The following is a 24,727-nucleotide window of genomic DNA, read 5'->3' on the forward strand; positions in this document are numbered from 1 at the left end:
TTTTGGACTCATGTGTTCTGTGTGTTTTGGACTCATGTGTTCTGTGTGTTTTGGACTCATATGTTCTGTGTGTTTTGGACTCATATGTTCTGTGTGTTTTGGACTCGTATGTTCTGTGTGTTTTGGACTCGTATGTTTTCTGTGTTTTGCTCGGTGTGGAGATCTGAACAGGCCCCGAGAGGCTTCATTCCCACCTTGCACAGATTTGTAACATAATTTGCACTAAACCAATAAACTGAACTAAACTGATTACGGGTATCGGTGGATTATCTTTGGTCTCTTGTGGATGTTCCCTGGACCTGATGCTCCTCCCTCAGCATCGCTGCAGAACATGTCCCCCCTTAAGTGGAGACAGGATTCACTGAGGGACTCTTTCTAATCCTGACCTGCTTTACCTGGTTCAAGGTGGATCTCAGTCCAGACTCTAGTCTGATCCATGACCCAGGACCCCACAGGTGGACTCCAACGAGTCCAACGAGGAGCTGGAAGTCAGAAGATGAACGCACATTAATGAAGACTTTCAAAATAAAATGTAAATGCACCCAATTGCAGCCAAAAGGCTGGTTTCCATTGGGCAGAAGGATCATGACCATATAACCATCTCCTACAGAGGATTCAGGGACTAGTGGTGACAAATTAGCCATTTATTAAGATTTATTTATGAATTAAATTATGAATTTGACTCTGTGACGTTTTGTGGCATTGTATTCCACTCATTAGCTGAGCTGTAAGTAAAACTGAGTCTCCAAACGTGGTTTTTCCCTCTGTCAGCTCCTCTGGTAACACTGGTGATAGATTTAACGTAGTAGTGGAGTTTGCAGTGACCCAGGAGGATAGATAGATATTAAAAGGAGATATTATGAGAAAAAACATTCTGTAGAATCAGGATCAGATGGAGATGAGGACTGGTCGGGACGACCATGGAGACGAGATTAGGAATGGACGGAGGAATGACTGACTCTGAGAAGGACAAGCCAATAGTCTATCAGGTAAAAGGTGAAACAGATCATGAGGAGGAGGCCATGTGGTCATAATGATATGGCTGATGGTTTTGGTGCATGGAACACAGAGTTGAGCTGAAACCCGTGAAACTAAAAGAGGAAATAAACCGAACCACAGGAATCTCTGATTTGTGGCACCGACCAGGTGGACGTTTGAATATTTACGACAAAACAGGAAAAAGTTTGTGACAAAGAAGATTTACATAAATATTGTGTTCAGACAAAACCGGTTATATTTTTCTACACATCCGCCATGAGAAAAACACAAAGCAGGCTTCGAGCAGCCATCCACTCAGCAGCAGGAGTCAAAATAAAACCGGTGTGAACTTTAAAACCAGACACGAAGCAGCAGAAAGCGAAAAGGTTTCATTTATTTATTTATTTATTTGTCCTGCAGTTAAATCAAATGAGTCACAAAAAGAAAAGCAGTTATTGTCAGAGCTCGGCATGTTGAAGAGTTCCTTTGTTGGGTTTGAGGATTTAAAATCCGTAAAACAAAATAATCTGATCCCAGCTCAGTTTAATGGATCGTAAAAGCTAAAAAGAACCGAGGAACGTCTCTTTGTGAGCAGGTTAAATCAAATCACTGACGCAGAAACGTCATATGATCAATATCTGTAAGGAACAAATCACCGGAGGAATCTGAGACGCGACAAATCTTCTCCATGTTTAAAGGTTGATTCACCAACAGAGGATTTAAAAAGATGAATGAACCCTGGTTTCTGAGTCTCCACCGAACTCACAGGGACTTAAAAACAGTCAGAGACGACCGACACCAACCGAAAAATGTCACCGACAGAGAAGTGACAAAAAGCAGCAGTTCCTCTAACGTCCACTAGATGCTTGTAGCCTCATAGACAGAACAGAACCAACTCAAACCATGGATGTTTGCTACATCAGAGGTTAGATTCTACCGTGTAACTCTATGTTGAAATAAATGTCTTATTTCCACCATTAACGTTCCTATAAATGTTATTAATATGTAAAAGGTCCTCACTTAAATATCCCAGCATCTGCTTCCTTTAAATATCTTAAATGAGCTGTAAAATGCTTTGTAGCCCAATCACCTCATCAGTCATGGAGCTGTGTTTACCTTCTCCTCAGCCTCTGTTCATCCATCACCGTTAAAAGGCTGAAATAGTAAAAAATTAAAGTCTTAATGTTATTCAGCACTGTCGTTATAGCATTAGCATGCTAGCCATAATAACTTAGTATCTACATGGACATAAATTACATGAACACATGGTTTCACAGTATATATGACGCTAGCTGCTATTTTTCTAAGCCTTTAGTCTAGATAACTAGCTAGCATAAGGCTAGCATAAGGCTAAGCTAACTTCAAACTTCAAGGTTCAAGGTTCACATTAATGATGGTGTGACTTTATTTTTCTATATAAAATCTTAACAAACATCAAAGAGAGACATTGACATTTACCTCATCACATAATAGAGAGAAACCAGCTGACGTCCAGTTCTTCCTTTTAATCTTCTGCTCCATAACTTTCTCTGTTTTTAACTTTTAATACAACTTTATTCTCTGAATATGTTATTGACACTTCTCTATGAGTGAATATTGGTTGGATGGATCCAACATGGCCCCCATGAAACATGTGACCAGCTCAGAACCAATCAGCAAAGAGGGACAGATCAGACGCTCCATTCCCTCTATAATATACGTCTCTGAGACTTTATAAATATGGACGGAGGAACAGCTCCTCTGCTGTGAAGCCAAAGCTAGTAGAGCTCCCCCTGGTGGCTGGAGGCTGCAATATAGGTCATAAGCTCCGCCTCCTTCATGTTATTGGGCATGTTGATGAATGTTCAAATTTAGTTAGTTTAGTGTGAGTCTGGAGGGAGGGTGGGCGGGGCATCCAGGTGAGGCGTTCAGGTGAGGTTGGAGAGTGATGTGGTGGGAGAAGAAATGATGGAAGGAGAAGGAGTCACTGTCTCCTCTGTGTTACTGTCCCGCCCTGAATTGATGGAGTAGAAGAAGAAGAGGAGCCAACATGTCTCCAGGTTTGTTCAGCTTCTTCATCTTTTCATTCAATAACATGTGAAGCTGATGTGAATTCGTCTTTGATCTGAAACATTTATTTATTTTAAACCTGTCAGTTATAGACCAATCAGAGGTCAGAGGTCATTAATAACCATCAGGTTTTATTCCTGAAGCCTCGACGTTAACGTGACGTATTTATCCGTCGGTCTCTTCTATAAACAGCTCCAGTCACAAGCCTTTTATTTCCAGCCTGATTAAATTAGCTGCAGTAGATTCTGACCTCATGTGTCGGATTAAAGACGATTTCTCTAAATATTCGACAAGTTTTACACACAAGACGTTGTTGTCAAGTTTTGTCATGAAATTGAATTTAAGCTAAACTTTTTTTTTTTTTTTTTAAGACATGTGAGTAGACGACTTTAAAAATAAAATAAAATAAATTGGTGAAACTATTTGCTGCGGCTTTATTTCCCAGATTTGTTGATTTAATTTGGATTAAAAAAAGATTTTAAAAAAAGAAGCAAAGTCCAACAATTAAGTTAGAAAAGAACTTTTCTCACCTTCGTTCTCAACATGTGCTTAAAATTAAAGCAGATTTACTCTTTCAGTCTCTACAGGACGAAAAACTACAACTAGAAACATGGTCTTTGTTTTAGTTTATCAAGTTTCAGAAAAGTTCTTCAGGAAATGATGGAGAAGAAAGAGGAAGAGGAGAAGATGAGAGAAGGAGAGGAGGAAGAAAGGAGGAGGAGAAAGATGAGGGGAAGAAAAGTTATGGGAAGAGGAAGAGGAGGAAGATTGTGGAGGAAGAAATGAAGAAGAGGAAAAGAAAATGAGGACGGAGAAAAAGGGAGAATTCTTTTAAAAATATTCTTTGTGGATTTTGTATTTTATTTTATTTATCGTTTCGTTTATTTCAACAAAAACTGAAACAACTTGTGGAAATAAAATCCTGGAGAGGAGACGTTACACCACCACCAGAGGGCAGCACAACCAAGAACCAAGAACCAAGAACCAAGACCCAAGACCCAAGACCCAAGAACCAAGAACCAAGAGTCTGTCCTCTCCTGAAGAACTTTCAGAATAAATAACTAAAAACGACTGAATATGAACGATAACATTCAGGATGAAGGTAGAAAGAGAAGAAGAAGAAGAAGAAGAAGAAGAAGAAGACGACGACGACTTTGACAGGTTTATCAAACAAACACAAAAACAAAGGAGACAAAGACAAAGTCTGGAGAGTTTAGTTCTGAACCTAAAGTTTAAATAAAGGAATAAATGTTCAATCATCTCAACATGTCACTAAAAACTTTCACCCTCATTCAGTCTGAGCTCAAACACAATCAATAAGTGGAAATAAAAGTGTACAATTGTACAAATGTATTAAATCTTAATGTTGTTCTTTTCCACTGATCAGGTTTTGTGTCATGGTCTCATCTGTTTCTCCTCCATCGGCCTCTAGACTCTTTATTTCTCCTCATTAAAATCATTTCAGTTTTTAAATCTTGACAGATGTTAGGAGACGTTTAGAGCTGGAAAATCAGGAAACTAGGTTCTATACACTCTGACCGATTATTATTATTTTTATTTTAACCACAGTCTGATGCCAACTTTTATCATCATTATTATTTTATTTATTTGTATGTTTTTTAATCTTTTTCTTTAAGTTAATGTCATAAGTTAATGTAATTTAAATGTAAACGTGTATTGTGTCTGTGTACAGGGAAACATAAAATCAGGACGTGTCTGAGCTCCACCACACGGGGGCAGCATTTATCTCTTTGGAAGCTGTTCACTCCGTCATGTGTCTTTTTATTTTCATTTGGTAGTTTTTTATTTAAACTGAACCACCTTCCCTCATTATCTACTGATTCTGTTCATTGATTCCACTGTGTTCTTTCATATTTGACTTGCTCTGTTGTTTTGAATTGAATATCATTGAATTTGATTTTCTTACTCATAGTTTCATTATTTTCATGAAACTCTTTTCTTCCTCAGTCTCTAGTCAGTTAATTAGTTGAGCTCAGACACAGACTGTGGATGTTAGTCGTCCTGTCTTTAATATATTTACTTTGTTATACAAGTCTGACCTCATCTGGTTTTATTTGTCTTTATCTCGTCTCATTTATCGTCTCATCACATCTCGCTCCTCATTCTGTCTGATCTCGTCTTGTTGACCGTCCTTTTTTATCCGTCCTGTGCCACGTTTCAGTGATTTACAACCGATGAAACATTCAGTATTTTATCTTATTTGTGGTTTTAAGAGACAGCATCTTTAGTTTGTCTCCTTTAAACGTCTGATCAGTTTGAGGTCTCGTTTCTTCTTCCTCTGCACTTTTTTCCGTCCTGCATTTATTTTAGTTTGAGGAATAAATCTGCTGCAGAGACGAGACGATGAGTTAAAGGTGTTTGTGAAGGTGAACTCTTTAAACGAAGCGTTTGTGTTCAGGTTAAAGTGAAGATGAATCCTCCATGAAACCAACCAGCTCTTCAGCCTCTAATCAGACCCGTCTCACTTTCTCTTCACCACGTTCACTTCTTCCTCTTTCAGAATAAATCACATCTTGTGGATCAGTTTGAACATTTCCTCCAGCTACACTTAGTTCAGTTTGGTTCTGACTGTTTCATTATTAACAGCATAATAACAATAATTAGAATAACAATAAAAACACAATGTGCCACTAGGTCAATGATTTCTACTAAAATTAGACTGAAAATAAATGAGTAAATAAACTTAATCTGAACATGAAGCATCATTTAAAACGTATTCATTTTAAAATGGGAGCAGGAATCTCTAATATTATTTTATATTATTATGTTTTATATTTTAACCACAATGAGCTGCAGATGAGTTGATAAAGAGAGAAGTGGTTGAACCGTAGCCTCAATGTTCTGCTTCCTTCAGCCTAATATTAGACCAACTTCTGCCTCTTCCTCTTCTTTAACCTCTGACTCAGAGGAAGTCGTGGTTGAATCACATCTAACACACTTTTTATTTTACTGAAGTGGAAGTTTCACTTTTAGCATAAACACATGAAACTCAGAGAACACAAGAAAAACACAAAACACCAACACACAGCGAAACGCTGCAAGTGAAAACACTGTTGTTACATGTTGTCAAATAGATTGAGACCTTTTCTTTCATTACTTGTGTTTTCTAGAGCGTCAGTGTGTTGAATAAACCAGTGAAGGTAAAAGAAAGTATTTTATCTAAAATTAAACTCTGTACTTATTGAAAAATATTGAGAAAACAGCACAACATAAATTTCTGAATAAAAAAATTAGAAAAAATAAAGGAGCAGATATGACTTGAACAGTAAATATACAGAAATTAAGAGTTATTGCTTGTGAGAATGGTCAAAGTTAAAATCAGTAATTATTAATCATAAAATCAGTAAAATGTCATTTTAGTTTTTGGAGGTTTTATCGCATCAAATGTTTTAAGAGAAAAAGTTTTATTCATCAGTAGCTCCAGGAGGCTGCAGGAAGGAGTTTTCTTTCCAGCTTCAAACAGCACATGAACCAAGCCAAGCATACGTTAGTCGGGGATTCTGCTAGCACTTGGGCTAACGCGGCTAACAGCTGGAGACAAACCAAGACAAACCAAGACAAAGACAAGCTGCCAATGCTGCTGCTAATATGTGTCCACTCCTGCAGCCACTGTTCACTGGGAGACACTGTTCTCAATAAGAAGCGTCAGCTCTGCTCTGGTTGGACAATGTCAACAAGTTAGTTTGTCTCCGTAGCAACAGGGACACATTAATGTGGACACATGGTGGCTAAAAGTCTTTCTGCGATTAATAGAGATTAAAAAATGAACGATATTTAATCGCGATTAATCGAAATGAATCCACAGCCACCCTGAGATTAATCTGATAAAACATTATAATGGTTTGACACTAATCTTTACGTCCAGCGGAGACGTTTAAATGTGGATGTGTTTATAACCTGAAGCGTCTCAGCTCAGATCACCTGCTGACAAACACACAACACACACACAGACAACAACAACAGTTGAACTTCAGTTTTATTGTTCTGAGAAAATCAATACCAAGTAAAAAATAAATTACTTCCTTGATTTTTATTTTATTTGAATGTATTTTTTTAACTTCTTCCTGGTCAGAGGTGTAGAGGGACCGACCACCTGAGGCCTCAAACACTCAACGGATTTGGAAAAGTGTGCTTAAGTTTTTGACCCAATGATGAGTTCACGCCTCTAAATAAACCAGCAGTGAAAACTAATCCAATAAATCACACGAGGGTTCGGACTCGTGAGCTGTGACGACTTCAGGAGGTCGAACTTAAAAAATACAAACAGGAATTAAATATGTTCTGTCGGTCGTGTTCCTCTTAAATAAAACAAAATAATAGAAAAAAAAATCCCTTTTCTTGATTGTTAAGTTTGTTTCTGCTTCTTTAACTGAAACTCATTCATCACGGTCGACGACAGAAGAAACAAACCTTAAAGGATTAAAACAGTTTCTGGTTTTTACAACTTATATTTTAGCTTCTCAAACACACGGAGCGACAGTTTGAGTTTAATGTGTCTACGGCTCTATGAGATTAAACACGACGATACATGACACGGTAAAATTAAAAAAAAAGAAAGAAAAAGAAAACATGCAAAACTTTCCATAAATAATTGTTCTGAAGCTGGAAACGAAGGTAACGAATAAGGAACATCTAAATAATTATTATCGTTGGTGTCAAGTCAAAACCTAATTAGAGCGAAAGGTTGAATCTAAATCTTCCAGTACAGGACTTGATGAGGCACTTAACCAACCAGGAACAAGAAATAAACGAAGGAACCTGGAACCAGGAACCAAACTCGACACAGGATCAGTTTTTAAACAAGATTCTCGACTGAGACGAACACAAACGACATCAAACTGTTTTCTTGATGTTAATTCGATAGCATAGATGAGTTTAAATCCTCCCAACCTGATTCCCACCCTGTCCCACCCCGTCCCTCCCGTCCCGCCCCTTCCTAGATGTCCATTAGAAACCCTCTACATCAGGCACTTGTTGATTAGTCCATAACCGCCCAATCAGAAGCAGCGAGCGTCCTCCGTCCTCCAGTCGCCTCCTCTCAGTTAGTTAGTCCGATCTTCGCTGCTCTCTTTAGCCTCCTCTTCGGCCCAACTTTCTCCTCCTCCTCCTCCTTCTCCTCCTTCACCTCCTCCTCCTTCTCCTCCGGTAGGCTCCGGGAGATGCGGTGGACGCCGGGGGACCTCAGCTCGATGTCGGGGTCGTCGGGCGACACGGGCCGGGGGGCCGGGTAGTTGGGCTGGTAGTAGCGGTACGGGTCGTCCTCCTCCGCCTCGCCGTAGTTCTGGAAGACGTTGGACGGCAGTTGGACTGCAGGGAAAGTGCCACGGTCAGTGACGTCGTCTTCGCCTTCTGTGTCGCCCAAGCCGCGGCGAACCAGCCAACGGGCCAACGAGCCAACCACCACCAGGTCAGTGAAAGCCCAAAAGAAAGATGGCCGCCACCACAGGAAGCAATGTTGTGTTGGAGCGATTGGTTCAGTTTATTGGGTTAGCGGGAAGAAGAGGGGGTGGAAAAGAAGGAAGCAAGAGACACAGAGAGACAAGGGTTAACAAGGGTTACCAGGGGTTACCGGGGGATACCGGGGGGTTACCAGGGGTTACCGGGGGGTTACCAGGGGTTACCAAGGGTTACCAAGGAATACTAAGGGTTACCAAGCGTCACCAAGCGTCACCAAGGGTTACAGAGGCAGGGTTTATGCTTCAATGTTTATGCTTCAAATGAAAAGTTAGGATAAGCGCCAGTGTTTGGGTCTACGTCATACAGGTTTCACCAGGCGAGTATTAGACTTGTTATCTATTAGCTGACATTCAAACTGTCACAGTTAAAGTCTATTAAAAGGTTTAATCATACTTAAAATAATGAAAAGAATTTAAAAACGTGCAAAAACTTTATGTGAAAGGCCGTCGTGCAGATGAGCTTTTAGGACGTTTATGGAGGATGTGTTTGTTTTGCAGGAGTTTGTATTAAATGAGTCTGTGGATTAATAAAAAGCTGCTGGTGGACCGTACTCTAGAAGAAAGAGTGAGGAGACGACTGGGTTAGTGATGGTCCTGTGTTTCATATTTATTTCATTCCCAACAAAAAGACGAAAATCTGAGGGATTGTGTGTGAACGTTATTTTTACTGTTGTTATTATTATTATTTTATATACATTAAGCTGTAGATTATATTTAGATTTTAAAGACGAGCCTGGACGAGCTCTTTTTATTTTCCTGGGATGTGTTTGTAATAAGAAAAATAAAAAGCTTGTTTCCAAGAACTTCCTAAAATGAAGTCAGTGTTGACCTGGATGAGCTCAGATTATTAGGACTCGTTCCCCTGGTTCTCCTGTACAGACTAATCATTTGTTTCTGAACAACCTAATAAAATAAAATAAATATTTTCTGAGACAATACTGTACATTTAATAATGCAACAAACTAATTGTAGATGATTTGATCAGTGAATGAATTAAGTTGTGAAAATACGTGATGGCCTGAAGATATTTTGGTTTCTAACTCGCTGGTAAAGAAAAGCAGCAGGTTTGAAAAGTTGCAGGCTGTTTTTTTGCTGGTTTCTTGTTGGTTTCTTGTGGATGTTGTCGCTCTGTGTGTCAACATTTCGTCCATATGTGGCGACAGGGTCATGACGGAGGCTCTGCAGCACTTACAGCTTCTATCTGTTGCTGCTGTTTGATTGAACGTTTGTGGCTCAGTAGTCGTTGAAAGGCACAGCTGATGGTGGTTAAGAGGAAAAGATTGAAAAAGAAGGTGATGATGGACGGAGAAGACACACAAATACACAAAGACAGAGGAATGATTACAACATGCAGATGTTACTCACATAGCGCCCCCTGCAGGCTGCGAGCTGTGCAGCAGCATTTAGGCTGCAGCGTGACCTTTAACCTCAACACATCATCAACATGGACACAACCATGCGTTCAACAGCTACAGGTGACTCCTGCAAAGGTTTGTGTAGCTCCATGTCGGTTGATTTCTAACATTAACGTAGAACGTCCTGATTCATGCAGTGAATCCTGGTCCCATTGAGAGTAAATGAACACGCTGCAGCGTCAGTTCATGTGACTTTCATGTTTATTTTGAAAAGAGATTTGTTGCATTTGGAAGATTTTAATCGGTGTACGCAACAGAAAAGCCTCCATGGAGCATCTTTTCAGATTGAAGCCACACTCTCTGCACTGAGGGACTTAACACCAGGACTCAGTGGAAACACGTTAAGATGCAGAGTTCAGCTGTGTTTCCTGTTTGCTGACGTGAAGAAAAATCATGCAGCTCTTAAAAGGCTGGTTCACCCACTTCATCACAGGTTCTAGGTTTCATTCACTGACTGCCTGACCTTTAACGGCACTGATGAGTTGGACTAGATCAGACAGACCAGACGCTAGGTTGACACGCTAGGTGTCTATAAATCTGTGTTCTCATGAAATGTCACCAGTCTCTGTCCAAGTTCTGGTCCAGATCAAAGAACCATCTGACCGACTACAGTCCAGATACTAAGATGTGTTCTTGCCTCTTCTTGTTTTAGGATGAATCTGGAGGTTACTTGTGTGGACTTCGTACCCCAGAATTCATTTCAAGATTCCAACTTGTCAAATCCAGACTTCTTGTTCTTGGTGTTGATAAACCTCCTTCTGGTTGTGCACTGCATATTATTATTATTCCTTTAGTCAAGTTTTAAAGTTGTTGTGACTCTTTGCTGCTCTTTCTTGTGCTGAGGAAAACTTGGCTTGGATTCAGGTGCAGATTTAAGGGTTTTTGTTTGTAACGTACACTGAATACTACACCAAGTATTAGCTGGACATTTAAGGACTGAAAAGGAGTAACAGGACTTGTAGAGTTTCTTGAAGATGTTTGGTCCAAGTCTTTAGTTTTAGGAACATTTGTGAGAGTTGCCCACTTGAAACTCTGCTGACGACCAGATACTCACCTGGAGTTGGAGGAAAGTGTTGATGAATTATAATCTAATATCGAGATCTCTGAGATAGAATCTGACATTAATCTACAGTCCCAGATGGATCCCGAGAGAAATTCTGTGACATCTGTCCCAAAGAATTTGATGATAGTTCACATTTCCAGTCTGGAGTCCCTGGACAGTAATGGTTGACTGGAGTAACATTCATTAGGGAAGGAACACAACATCAAAACCATGTTCTCCAACTACAGGTGAGTATCTAGTCGTGTGGGTTTCAGGTGAACTCCACCCACAGATGTTAATAATAAACCTCCTACCAGTCATGTAGAACTTAAGACTTGGAAGAAATGTCTTCAGGAAACTCTGCAAGTCCAGATGTCTTTGTTTCATCTCAGGTCTTCCTGATATATCATGACCTGACTGACTGAGAACCTTCACAGAAAGTTGCATGCATGTTTGCATATTTTGGGTGAACCAAGCCTTTTAAGACGGTGATTGACAACTCTGAGGGAAAAGATTTAGAAGCTAATTTATCTCTGATTGGATAAATGAATCAATGTCTTTGAATGTTTACCATTCAGTCTCGTCCCCAACAATCTCCTGACATTTAACATGTTGTAAATGTCAGATCCAGAGACATAACCTCAGCGCACAGACTGGAGGCTGAGCTCTGTATCTTAGCTGTTGTGTATTCAAGGTGTTTCATGTTTCACCTTTAAATACGCGGAGCTGAGAGCAGGGGGACGACTCTGGTGTCAAGCTGAAGGTTTAACTCAGTGAGAAGGAGCCGAATGAATTAAAACGTTTGACTCGACCACCTTCAAACCAAAGGACCAACGCAGCGCCGGAACATTTTCATGCTCATTCATACAGTCACATGCTAAAGAAAGCTGAGTTTTATTATTATATTTTACATTTAAAATATTTTTTAAATTCTGTTTAGAGAACTGTTCATTGATTGTAATTATTCACCATGTCAGATGAGAGGATATTATGTCCGTTATACTAGAAGGGAACTAACTTTTAACATCGTTTTGGATGTTAATAGCTTGGCTGGAACCATACTTACCTCCAACATTGTAGCCCACACAGGAGTTCTGGTCACAGTAACCCGGAGGTCCTGCAGGGCCGATGGGTCCAGGGACCCCGGGTCGACCGGGGGTTCCAGGGTTTCCAGGTCGTCCTGATGGACCCTGGCTGCCGGGTCTGCCTTGTCCTTGGGCACCTGGGAGGATGAGAACCAGGATGTTAGTGGCAATAATTACAAATAAATGTAGAATAAACAGTAGTCATAGCTGAGCTGGAGTTCAATTCGTTTCCAAATTAACAGCCACCGGCAGAAAAAAAGATGTTTAGAGTCAAGAACGTTTCTCTCATTTGTTGTTTTCAGCTTATTCGATCAGCATTGAACCCCCTCCTCTCAGACCAATGACTTTTACTTTCAACATAACACCAGACACTAAATGAAAAGCTGTGGGCTGAAGCTCATGCTTATCATGCCTGGTTGTAATTATGTGTTTTCTCTGTGTCAGTGGGAACAAGCCTGATAATGAACTCCTTCTTGGTCTGGGTTAATTTACCGGGAGGTCCTGGGGGTCCTCGGGGGCCTTGGACACCAACTCCTTGAGATCCTTTCTCACCCTTCTCTCCTGGTTGACCTGGACACACATACAAATAAAACAGATCCTGTCACCACTGATGGTTAACTGTCGTTCAGACGGGATCTGAGGCAAACACTGGAAGCTTTTCAAAGACTAATTATAGGAATTAAGCGTCAAAAGAAATGTGTTCACATGTAACAGACGGCAGCCAGGATGCTTCCTGTCTTACCTCTTTCTCCCGGTTGCCCGTTCTGTCCGTTCTGTCCTGGGAAGCCCGGTCTTCCTGGGAGTCCCTGTTCTCCCTGGGGGCCTGGGTTTCCTTGTCGACCTGGTTCTCCAGGTGGACCTGGCACCGTGCGGATGGACACTGGCTGACTGGGCTGTTGGTTCAGGATGTTGTTGTAGCGCGCCATGTGACCTGGAAACAGGACATGGGAGGAAGTTATTGTGTTGGTCCAGGAGAAATGTGCAGGTGTAAATCTTTACTCCCGGTACCATAAACTTTGCACTATCTCCTGGTCTGTAATGAGCAGCGCCTGATATCTTGTTAATTACACCGTTGTTTGTTCTAAGTCAAACATTGTACTTTTTTTTTTTTTTTTTGTTGTTGTTACTAATTTCTATATATTTCTTGTTTTATGTTAATTTCACGTCAACCCATTAATATGTCCCAATGAAGAAAGTAAGACCTGAGGGAACACGACTTCTCCCAACTTACAGCTAGACCTTCTAGGCTTTTGATTCACTTTCCATGAATTGCCTGGGAAGAACTTAAGACCCAAAAAGTTGCACTAGAAAGACTACAGCCTAACCATAACCTAAACAACCACCTGAGAGGAAATGACCAACTAGTGGCAGTGATCTGGAGAAACAGGAAGAGCTGCTATTATTGTCACAGATGGCTCCTATAATAGAGCGTTTATCAAAACTAAGTACACAAGTATTAGACTTCAAGACTTAATAAGTTCAGCTGATCCTAGTTTAACTCCTTCAAAAACCTTTGAGTTTGAGGACGAGATATTTGAGCATGTAGGGTGAAGGCTTTTACTCACTTTGGATGAGCTGCTCACAGACCTGCCTGGCGATGTCCTGAACTGATGCTGTGGACTGAAGGTCACCCTGGAGAAACGTGAACACAAGTACGTTTATTCTTACAGGTCCGTCACAAACTTGGAAAGTTTCTTAATGTGGATGACTGAGAAGCACTTGGTTGGTTTTTCTATTTGAATCCATCTTTACTGACCAAGACGTCCAGACAGAGTTGTAACACATAAGGAGTTTGTGTAGATGATGTTTTCTTGTGCACCCAAACCATCTGACAACCTCCCGCCAACTCCAACTGTTTGCTTTGCATCAAATTAAAAATCTCCAGACAATTGCTCATCCCGTGTTTAGATTCACAGCTTTTTGCTTCAGTTTGCTCATTTTTATCGACTTCATGTCAAGCTTCAAGCTTCAAGACGTTGCTTCTTAAACAGGTGAGTAGACAAGTTATTTAAATGAGATAGATTATTACGTCATCGTTTGTGTAGTAATGAATGACGTGTGAAGAAACACTCACCCGTTCACCTTTCTCCCCCTTGCCTCCAGGAGGACCCTGCAACAGAAGACAAATTAATAAAGACGCAAACCTGGACAAGACTTAACTCTGAAGGGGAGCTGTTCAGACTTTATTATTATTATTAATATTATTAGAGGATTCTGAGGACTGAATATCAAGTTGGAAATCTGCTCATTGACACAACAGTTTATTGTTTCTCTGGTTTTCTTTGAAATGCTTTGGCTCCTCAGGAATAACATTCACATCCTGATTAGTCAGATTGACAATTTACAACCATCCAACTTTTTTATTTGTCAAATAAAGCTCATTTGTCCTGAATTAATCAGCAGAAAAGTTAAAGTTCTCTTCCAAACCCTGCGTGTGCTTCCATAAACTAAAGTCGTGTCCTTGGACCAGTCAATAAAACCAGTAGAGTCGCTGTAACCTACCACCAAACCATTTTCTAATGAAGAGCATACACTATAAAAATGTAAATATATGCAGTAAACGGACACTTTCAGATTAAATACCATAAATTCAAAGAGATTTTATGAATAAATACAGCACAGAGGTCCCAGAACTGAACCTTTAATCTGCCACTAAAGAGCTGAACCACATCTTTTCCCCTGAGTTCTCGTTAAGACCTGCAATTGACAAAAAGCAGTAATTACTTGATGAAGGCTCTCTGCAGTCCACCCACGCATCTGTAATTACATGCTTGACAACATTTTATCACATCCAAGGAAATTAATTTGTCAGCAGTTTGCATCGCCTCCCACAGAATCTCATTTCTTCTTCGGGTGTGAGAACTGAAACATGATTTACTCTCCGTGAATAATTCAAAGCAGGAATAAATCTGGTCACATATAGAGATAATACAGACACAGACATGGGATTTCCTCTGTGCCGATTTGATTCTTCCAGCTGTGTGCACTGTTTACAGAAACATAAGCAATTAAAACTCACGATAAATATTTAAACGACACAAGGAACATTCCTCCCTTTTTACGTTGTTTGATTTATATGACATCTAAACGCTACAAGGTCCCAGTGAGAAACTCAGATTACATCAGATTTCCAAAGGATTTTAATCCATTTCTGACAGATAGAGGGAAGCAGTAGATGTTTAAAGTCTGAGTTTTCTTGTCGGGTGTCGACATGGACACACTGCTCTCTTCCCTACATCTTGGTTTGTGTGAAACAAGCCGGTGGACGTCCAGACTGGACAGGAAGCCGTTAATCCCGATGACAGACAGTCTGATCGCCTCACTGCTCTGTCTCTCTCTCTGTTTGTCTGCTAAGCCTGACTGACACGACTTCCTGCCTCCCCCTGAATATTTCCACAGAACGATGATGGAAACACAAAAGACGACGTTGTTCCTGCAGAAGGTCTCAGCCCCAGACTGAGCAGGAGCAACGTTAATGAGGAGGCTGGTTCAGTCTATGACACACTCACCGTTTTTCCCAGTTCCCCCTGTTTTCCTTGAGGGCCTGTGTTTCCTGGAGCTCCCGGGGCTCCTGGAGTCCCCTGAAAAAATGATACGAAGACCAAGATGTAAAAGTAAAACAGTCTGACGTAACAGAGGCATTGATTCAACTATGAAATCATTCTGGAGGATGTAGGATTGCTGCTACGAACTCCTTTAAAACTTACAACCACGTTAAACTAAACGTGCAGCTGTTACACACAACAAAGTAGGAAAATGGGTGTGTCTTTGAACAAAGGTGAGCATCAAGCACCGTTCTTCATTAACAAGTGAAACCAGAAGAGCAGTGTCCTGCTGGAGATGATGTGTGTTTTATTCCAGTCTTTACATGTTTTTGTCTTTACAGATGTATTTCATTTGTGTGTCAAACATCCATATGCACGTAATTATTGGACAAAATTGAGTCTATTGGATTAGCTCTTTGAGTAAGCTTTAATTTAATGTAATCTGTTTTTATTACATTTATGAGCTTGTAGCAGCTTCACACAGTTCAGGCTCTCAATTCTTGGTACTGTTAAATATATATTAGATATAAAAAAAAATTGAAAATTAAATATGACAAAGCCCATAATTAGTAAATCAACCTCAAAAATGCATAATATATCAAAATGCACTAACAAATGCATCTTTTCTGTAATAGTCAGTTTAATAAAATGTAATGAAGCAATTGCTTCCATCAGTTTTAATGTATGAAGTTATTTTAGTTTGCTTCAATAGACTAAATATTGATATTGAAACATTAGTCACAAATAAGTTATAAAATATTTCAATGCAAAAACCACAGCCTTGACTTTGGAAATGGCCACATAAACTCCATAAAAAAACACTTACAATAGGCCCCGGGGGCCCCTGTCGGCCCGCTGGGCCGTCTTTTCCTGTCAGTCCCTGTGGAGGTGAACATAGACACACATGTTAAAACTAAAACACGACACAATGAATTAGAGAAGACACTGAAATTAGTCCCAGTAGTATAAGTGATAAAGACAGGAGAGGTAGAAAAAGCATGGGTTACTTCTGTTCTGTTGAAGAGTGTAATTTGAGTGGTAGGAGCAGTAGTACATGAGAAGGGCTGTAGTAGAGCTATGTAATAGTAATGATGATCATATGTTGAGTAGTCTTATAGCTTTTTCGTAGGAGTTAACGGCAGAAAATCAACCTAGTGAGACATCCAGGTATTTTTTGTATTGACACTTTCAGTGTTTTAATTATTAACAATGTCTGGTTGCAGGACTCACTCTGGCTCCTGGAGGTCCCTCTCTTCCTGGACCTCCGGGTCTCCCAGGAACTCCCTGAAACCCGATGAAGAGAGGAACCGATGGTTATTACAGGTCATTTTCAAACCAACTCAACTCAAACAAACTATATTAAAATCATAAACTGATCATTGACTCACGTTAGTTTCACACCCTCAGAAAGAACCCATTTCAAATGGAAATAGAACTCAACATCCGACGGCTTTTTGGTTTCAAAACGTCAGACTGGCCTCTATAACTTACAGGAGAGTAACTATTTGCTGGAGACTCTCTTTCAGTAACATGAAATCATTTTTATCTCTGACTAAAAAAGGTGAAGTGGAGCCCTGCATTATATAATACGCAGAATGAAATGAACGAACACTGAACAATACCATTGTGCCCGTCCTACATATAAAGAGAATTGCTTGTCGTGCATCTGTTTGTAGCTAACATTGGGTCCCTAGTGGACGCTCCAGGCTCTTGTTGTTACCCTCTTGTATGTATTTCTTACTCATGTTGTACCCAAGTAAACCAAGGAGAACATAAACATGTTGCTGGTGTATGGATATCTGGCTTCACCTTTTGGTTCCTACCAAACCATCATGTAAACGTTTGGGGTACGGGTAGTGGCAGCTGTGTCAGCTGGTCCTCGAAGCATCTCCAAAGTTTATTTTTTCTATCATCGCTACAGCAGTAATGGTCTCTTCACTACTAGTCTGTTCCTGTGCATATGTCCACATAGAGTCACCTGTGATCCTTGCTGTCCAGGATCCCCCTTCTGCCCTCGCTCTCCTGGAGGACCCTGCAGGCAAAGTAAGGAGTTAAAATAAAAAACAATTAATTATAGTGAGAGGGAGAAGTAGAAGACAGAGGAACATGTGTCCTACTGGGGGTCCAATAATAGAGCGTCCACTGGGTCCTTGTGGTCCTTGGGGTCCCTGAGGTCCCGGTACACCTGTATCACCAACGGGACCTGTTGGACCCTAAGAAAAGACACACACAGATGAGTTAAACACAAATTGTGGAGTACAAAGTGTAGTCTTGTGCAGCCTGATGTAAGGATGCTTGCTTGACACTTCCCTGAAGATTCACACATGATTATGAATGAGAAATGAAATAATTGTTACACTTCACTGGAATAAAAAAAACTAATAAAACAGTTGCCAAAGTTTCCTGAGGAAGCCTCAGTCAGTGTCAAAGCAAATATTGAAGAAGCTGCACAAAGACTCCTCCTTCTCTCTGAACTTCTGTATGAATACAGCAGCCAGCCAGACCTCATATCATCATATCAGGTTTCAGTCTTTTACAGTGTTTGCAAGACTGCATGGTATTTCCTGTTGTCTCGGACGTGGTAAGACGTCTGATGTCAGTGCCAACGTAGCTGCTGTTCTGTTTATTGGAAGCAACTGCCCCCGTCAATGTTCACTGCCCCAGATTTCACAGTGTTATAGTTACAGGTGAGTAAAGATTAAAGTTTGAGAGGGAATTTAAAATGCATCTCTTTTCAGAGGTGAAACAGTTGGTTTCATTGGATTTAAATCAGGTTTGAACACTCACTGGATGTATTTGAACCTAACTACTCTGTAAGAGGAAAGCAGTTTGATTATCCGAGATGATCATCACTGTAAACCTGGGATGTATTAATGTCATTAATTAACTAGAAAAATAGTTTTCCAATAAAAACTGAGTGTGACAATAAGACAGGCTGTGGAGCTACTGCTGCATTGATCATGATATGATTAACTAGAAAATTCCCTCTGGGAAATTTGAAGGGGCTACGGGAGCTAATGCCGGGGGTACCATCTCTGTCAACATGGGAATTAGCACACTTTGCCTACATTTAGCACAATTAGCTTATGGTTAGCACAGTTAGCTTACACTTAGCCTGTGTGTGAGAGAGTAATGTGCGCTTTTGCACACGTTTGTACATCCTACTACTCTTCCTGAATGTATCTGTAACTGTAATAACATAAAGTTTCCTGTACGTTTTTATGTGCATGTGTGTGCATGTGTGTGTATGTGTGTGCATGTGTGTGCATGTGTGTAGCTCTAATAACATAAAGTTACGTGTGTGTGTTTGTGGTTGAGGGTTAGGAGTGTATGTGTTACTGTAATAACAAATTACCTATGTAGTGTGTGTGTGTTGTTGTAAGTTAGCACATTTAGCCTACATTTAGCAAAGTTAGCTTACGGTTAGCACAGTTAGCCTGTGCGTGAGAGATTAATATATCCTACTACTCTTCCTGTGTGTATTTGTAACTGTAATAACATAAAGGTACCTGTGTGTTTGTGTGTGCATATGTGGGTGCCGCGCTTGCGCACACCTGTGTGTGTATCTATAATTACAAAGTTACCTGTGTGGGTGGGGAGGTGTGTATGTTGGTGTGTGTTGTTGTAACTTAAATGTGTGGGACAGGGATCAGCTGCGTTAACAGCAGAGACATCTGATTAATGAACTGGTCTCAGCTGTGGCTCAGGCCTGAGGGTCAGGGGTTGCCGTGGCAACTCACAGTGGTCGTCAATGACGACGGAAGTGCGCAGAGCTGGGACACAGAAAAGAGCTAGATTTCCCTCCTTTTCGCTGGTCTCACATTTGGGCTCACTGTGACAAAACAGTAGCTCCTATCAGAAAACCAAGCAGCCCGTGGGCGTCGTAAGACCTTCCTGAAGACTTTGATATGTTGTTTGTCCTTCTAGAGTAAATATTTTGTACACACTCGCAAGTTAAACACAAAGGTCCTTCTCCTTCTCTCAGAAAATCTTTGCATTGGAGTGAATGGAGAGCAGACAGGTACTTTACCGCGAACAAAGGCTCACAGTTTAAATTCTGTACGTCTCACTGCTTTGCTGAGCACATTCTGAGAGACACAACAAGTTTGTCCACAACTGTGGAAAAATGTGTGTAGTGTCTAGTGTGTAAATTGTGGCTGGGACGAGCGTGGAAAGAGAAACACGCACACGCTCTCTCACGCTAAGTAGCAACATTCCGCACTCTAAAACGAGATTCGAGAGAATCATTGAACAGTGACTGATCAACAACGATAAGACGTATCAAAACGAGGAAATAATACAGCAATACACAAGGCTTGTGTCTACATTTTAAAGTTCAAATGAAGTCTGTAGGTGAAAGTATGCCTGAGCAGTAGACCTTTGAAAAACTGATTTTTAGGTGTTCTTTTTCAGCCGTCCCATTCATTTTCTATGGGAAATTTGTCGCAGTTTTTCGCGACTTACGTCGTCAAAAATTTGTATTTCGGAAAGAAAAGTAATAGCACACCGATCCCGATTGAGACGCATGTTTTGATATATAACGGACGCAAACGGGGAGGAAACAGAAAAAAATAAAATAAAATAATAAGAAGCAACGCGGGATAACAATAGGGCTTCGCCGCCCCGAGGCTCAGGCGTTGCCCCGTAGCCTCTAATTACATTGTGGTAAAAGTTATTTGTGGTTTAAGAGATTCTTTTTGATGCATTTCATATATCAACTAACCAAGAATTAATATTATCAAAGTTGAGACAGCTCAGATGGATCTGAATGGTTCAGTTCTATCAAACTAAAAGCATTAGAAGCAGTGCTTTAATAAAACTGATCTAAACATCTCATCTCAGCTTTGTGTTGTTACCAAGATGTGATGATTCCTGATGTCTGTAAAGGCTCTTTTTCAAAAGTAAAAAAAAAAAAAAAAAAAAAACTCTTGTGCTCTGTACCATGAAATGAAACAGGAAGTGGTTAACACAGCCTGGTGTTCTAGCTGTATTAGAAGTTTAATTTAGACATTACATGTACAACCTTGCTACGAGTTTCCTTCTAACCACAAGCAAAATATGATCAAGTTTTCTGATAAAACAATACAGTGTTGAGTAATATGACTTCCTCTGATCTGCCTCCACAGGCAAGCATTAAATAAAACTCTTATTTTTGTACAGGGGAGATAATACAGAGAAGCAATGCAAAAATACACAAGAATACCAGAGATGATCTACTCATCATCCCTTCAGTGTCCCCTATGTGCTCCCTTCATACATGCTGCCTTTGACCAACTTCCTTGGAAGCAGTCAATCAAGATGGCAATTATCTAATTCTCAATGGAAAGCTGTGCCACTGGGGTCCATTAAAACCAACGACTACAGCTGTCGTCTATACTGTCTATAAAGTCCTTAACATTCTTAGATGAGTTGTCTTGGTGCGGTACGTTGTGAAAGTGTGATCATTACCAGTCTAGATAACTGATGATTAAGAGTTTCCACCACGTCTCCTCTAGTGATACTACATCACAAACAAACATGCTGTTATAACCCCAACTGCTGCTCAAACTATTTCATTGATAGATTGTTTTTACTTGAAAGATCTCAAAAAAAGCAGATGCATTCAAATCTTTAAACTTAGATTAGCTCTTTGACTAAGTTATAACGGTTGCTTTTTGGTTATTTCCAGCTTTATAAAACAGTAATGTAAAGGGACGCCACTGAGGAAATTCTGTAAGTCATGGTATCAATACGTCACATCTGCAGTAAGGTTCACATTACATGGTGCTGCAGGCTGCCATGATGTTCAACGTGTCAAACTCAGATTAGATTACAGATTTATATTTTTAAAGTTTTTATTCATTTATGGAATATTCAAGTGAAAGTGGCTCCTGAGGTGTGAGGAACCACACCGAGAAAAGCCAAATTACTTCCGCAGGTTTTACTGAAAGGTGATGAAATATTAGCTGTGCGCATGTTTATCTGCACGACTTCCTCAGGACTTCCTGTTGAAACATGGTCAAATAGTACAGGAACAGAAAGACGGAGAAACCTTAGCGGAGGACACAGATAGTAGCATCAGAAGACACAGCACAAAATACATCTTATTTATAGGAACACAGTATTAAAAATCTGTTCAGCGGGAAATACAGGAATTGAGTGATAGGACTGGACACCATTAAAGAGAAACGCGATCCTGCTGAAACTACTCTTCGGTTGTTGCATGTCTTAAGATGTCTTCTAACATCTACGAGTGCATGGATGATGAGCGCGGCGGACTGGAGAACAGGGCCGACAGTGAAAGTGTAGAGTCTAACGTAATGACGCAGGAGAGAAGTAAGTAACAGTGTTGGATATATTATTTTGACAAAATGGTGCCCAGTTCAGCCAGCTAACAGGTAGCGTCTTTGTCTCTATATGTCACAAAGTTGTGGTTGTTTCCTGTGGTTTGTTAATCTGCATTTTCTCTGTAGCAGCTCACACGCAAAGGCCTCCTCCAGCTGTCAAAAGAAACCTCTTTAAAACTACCACACTGATCCTGGCTCTACTGTGTCTCCTGCTCTTAGTGAGGACTGTCCTGTACAAATTTTGTGAGGACTTCATCTTGGCTTTAATGTCATACATTAAGTCACAAAATAAATCCCGTAGAGTTGGTGTGTTGTTGACATGGTGTGCTATATCCCTGTCTCTTTCTGTGCCTTGCATAAGATATTATGAGTGTCTTGGAAGATGAACAGCCGAACATCAAGAATGAGAAGCTGATGACAAACCTTACCAACCTGACGACCAATTTCTGCCAGATAGGAGAAGAAAACCAGACCCAGGGGAGCATTATAGGTGAGGTTTATACAAAACACAAAATGGATATGAAGTCATATCAGACCATCATTATGATGATGATATAATGAGTTTAAACATGTCACTAAAACACTTAAACAACATTTTCTTGGAGAATGGAAGAGATTTCGATGCAGCTGCTACTACATATCTACTGAGATGAAAACCTGGACAGACAGCAGAGAAGACTGTCAGAAGAGAGGAGCACATCTGGTCATAATAAACAACATAGAGGAAGAGGTAAGCGTCTGATAATTAAAACCTTCAGTTATGATTTTGTCATGTTTATATTAAAATATACTTTCTACAATAAGTATGTTTGAGCCTTAATGTTGTGCGTGTGAGTGTGTTTTTGTTTTGGAGCCTCCTCTGTTTAGAGATGGTTGTTCCAGGTCAGGACAAATTTCTTAGCTTATCTTTTAATCTCATGCTCTGGTGCACCGGATTGTTGTGTTTCTATAAAATCCTTTCAAACGTTGCACACATTATGACTACAAACTCTAGTTTTCTTCTATTTCTGGTAATTTGGTTGATCTTCCACATTTTTTTTCTTGCCTTTTACGTATTGTTTTTTGTTTGTTTGTTTGTTTTTTGTGTGCTAGATGAAAAAATAAAATAAAATAAAACAAAATTGTTGCCATTCGTTTATAGTTTTGTCTGTTTTTTTGTTAAGTTATGTGGCAAAGTTCACGTTAATAAGCATGGTCATTATACCTGTTGGATTTGTGCTGCGTCATGATTCTGTCTTTTGTCTTTGTTTTAAACCCCAAGCTTCTAATACTTTAAATTATTTATTTAAAAAAATATGTTTTTACTAAAGGAATGAATGTGTGACAAAAATAAGTTAAAAACCATCTGCTCTTTGACAAATTATCAGGAATATGTCAGTAAGATCAATGAACATGGAGATTCCTGGATTGGTTTGGAGTCGGTAAAAACAAGTGATTGGGGGAGGACGTGGAGCTGGACCTGGTTGGACAGATCAACCCCAAAATATGTGTAAGTCATCACAATAAGTATAATAAGTAAATAAGTAAGTTCCATATGTATCTCTACATTGTTCATTCTCAATTGAAGATCAAGTGCAGTATCTTGAAATCACTGATCTGGAATTTTACAAGGCCTTGGTCATGAAACTGCAATCGAGGGCTTCACCACATGTGAGCACCGAAGGGTTTAGAATAGACTTCAAGACTCAACATGTACAGGGTGAAAAAGAACTGGCAACAAAACACAGATCTCAACATCTTGATGTGCATTGTACAAATCTGTTTAAAGCCATAAGAAAAGTAAAGTGTCAGCGAACAAAGTCAGCGACAAGTTCTTGAAAAATCTCTCTGTTACCTCTAACAATTAATAACATGCTGCTTGTTCAACAGGGGCTGGAAGGTTGGCGTGAAAGCAAACCCCGAGGATGGTTCCAAAGCATATGTTGATCAACAAGGAAGATGGAGTCACACAAACACCTACAACCAAACCAAACACTGGATCTGTGAGAGAGAAATCTACTGAAAGTTTCTGCTGAGCAAAAATAGTGAAGACATGAGAAATAAAACTTACAAAACATGTAAAAAGGACAGAAAACTTACTCATAAGGACAAAATACCAACATGTTTTTCAATAATAAAGATTATGTAGATGTGACTAGAGAAAGGGATCTCAGAAAGTCCAAATTGAGAAGGATTCATTTCCCTGTGATACATGAAGACACTGTCCCTCATATTTAATGTCTTTTCTGCACTGCATGATTTAGCCTGATGGTGGCAGCAATGTAAACATTTCTTGTTTCACACAAATTAATTCTCTGTGTATGTGTGTGTGTGTTAATGCGAGACATTTCTTTTTTAAATGTCCCTGTTGATGCTCTCAATTTTATTTCCTGATTTGTTTAATGATTGTTTGATTTGTTGATGATTTGTTTGATTTTCTTTCTTTGATGATTCTCCTTCAGCTATTTCATAACCTTCACATGTGGAGAAGTAAAGATTTCTTTCTGAAGGTGTGAATAAAAGTTGTGCGTTTCTTTGCAGGCTGTTACTTCCTCAAACTGTTCTACTGAAACCAGACAAGAGGCTGGATTAAAGCACATTAGCATCAGCTCAGAGTCCTGCTCTAGTTAACTGGTAAAACTAGTAGCAGAAAGTCAAGTGAAGCTACGGTTCAGCTCTCTCAGTCTGAAGATGTCGTCAGATATTTATGCCAGACCAGATGTATCAAAGAAGTGAGATCTAATTCTCAATGGAAAGCTGTGCCACTGGGGTCCATTAAAACCAACGACTACAGCTGTCGTCTATACTGTCTATAAAATCCTTACATTCTT

General features: G+C 39.9%; 2 protein-coding genes across 3 annotated transcripts in view; one reads left to right on the top strand and one right to left on the bottom strand.

The window, feature by feature from the left end:
* Positions 1–7,006: 7,006 nt before the first annotated feature.
* The window catches only part of LOC125019887 (collagen alpha-1(XIV) chain), a 124,010-nt gene continuing 106,289 nt past the window's right edge, over positions 7,007–24,727 (bottom strand). Inside the window, exons 38-48 of the mRNA XM_047604922.1 lie at positions 17,709–17,804; positions 17,570–17,623; positions 16,822–16,875; positions 16,418–16,471; positions 15,556–15,627; positions 14,121–14,156; positions 13,612–13,678; positions 12,789–12,977; positions 12,539–12,616; positions 12,028–12,183; positions 7,007–8,397 (exon numbers count right to left, since the gene is read on the bottom strand). Of these exons, the coding sequence (XP_047460878.1) occupies positions 8,087–8,397; positions 12,028–12,183; positions 12,539–12,616; positions 12,789–12,977; positions 13,612–13,678; positions 14,121–14,156; positions 15,556–15,627; positions 16,418–16,471; positions 16,822–16,875; positions 17,570–17,623; positions 17,709–17,804 (1,167 nt within the window). The 3' untranslated portion in view covers positions 7,007–8,086. The remainder of the gene's footprint in view (positions 8,398–12,027; positions 12,184–12,538; positions 12,617–12,788; positions 12,978–13,611; positions 13,679–14,120; positions 14,157–15,555; positions 15,628–16,417; positions 16,472–16,821; positions 16,876–17,569; positions 17,624–17,708; positions 17,805–24,727) is intronic.
* Positions 21,574–24,430, top strand: LOC125019886 (CD209 antigen-like protein E). 2 transcript variants are annotated; one of them, XM_047604921.1, is made up of 6 exons: positions 21,574–21,906; positions 22,047–22,160; positions 22,279–22,407; positions 22,523–22,647; positions 23,285–23,406; positions 23,787–24,430. In XM_047604921.1, exons 1-6 carry the CDS (start codon positions 21,804–21,806, stop codon positions 23,917–23,919), a joined length of 726 nt encoding a protein of 241 aa, XP_047460877.1. In that variant the 5' UTR covers positions 21,574–21,803; the 3' UTR covers positions 23,920–24,430. The 2 variants fall into 2 exon arrangements, with proteins under 2 accessions (XP_047460877.1, XP_047460876.1); XM_047604920.1 differs by having other exon boundaries at positions 21,577–21,906; positions 22,044–22,160.

Source organism: Mugil cephalus, chromosome 14 (assembly GCF_022458985.1).
Source record: "Mugil cephalus isolate CIBA_MC_2020 chromosome 14, CIBA_Mcephalus_1.1, whole genome shotgun sequence".
Lineage (NCBI taxonomy): Eukaryota > Metazoa > Chordata > Actinopteri > Mugiliformes > Mugilidae > Mugil > Mugil cephalus.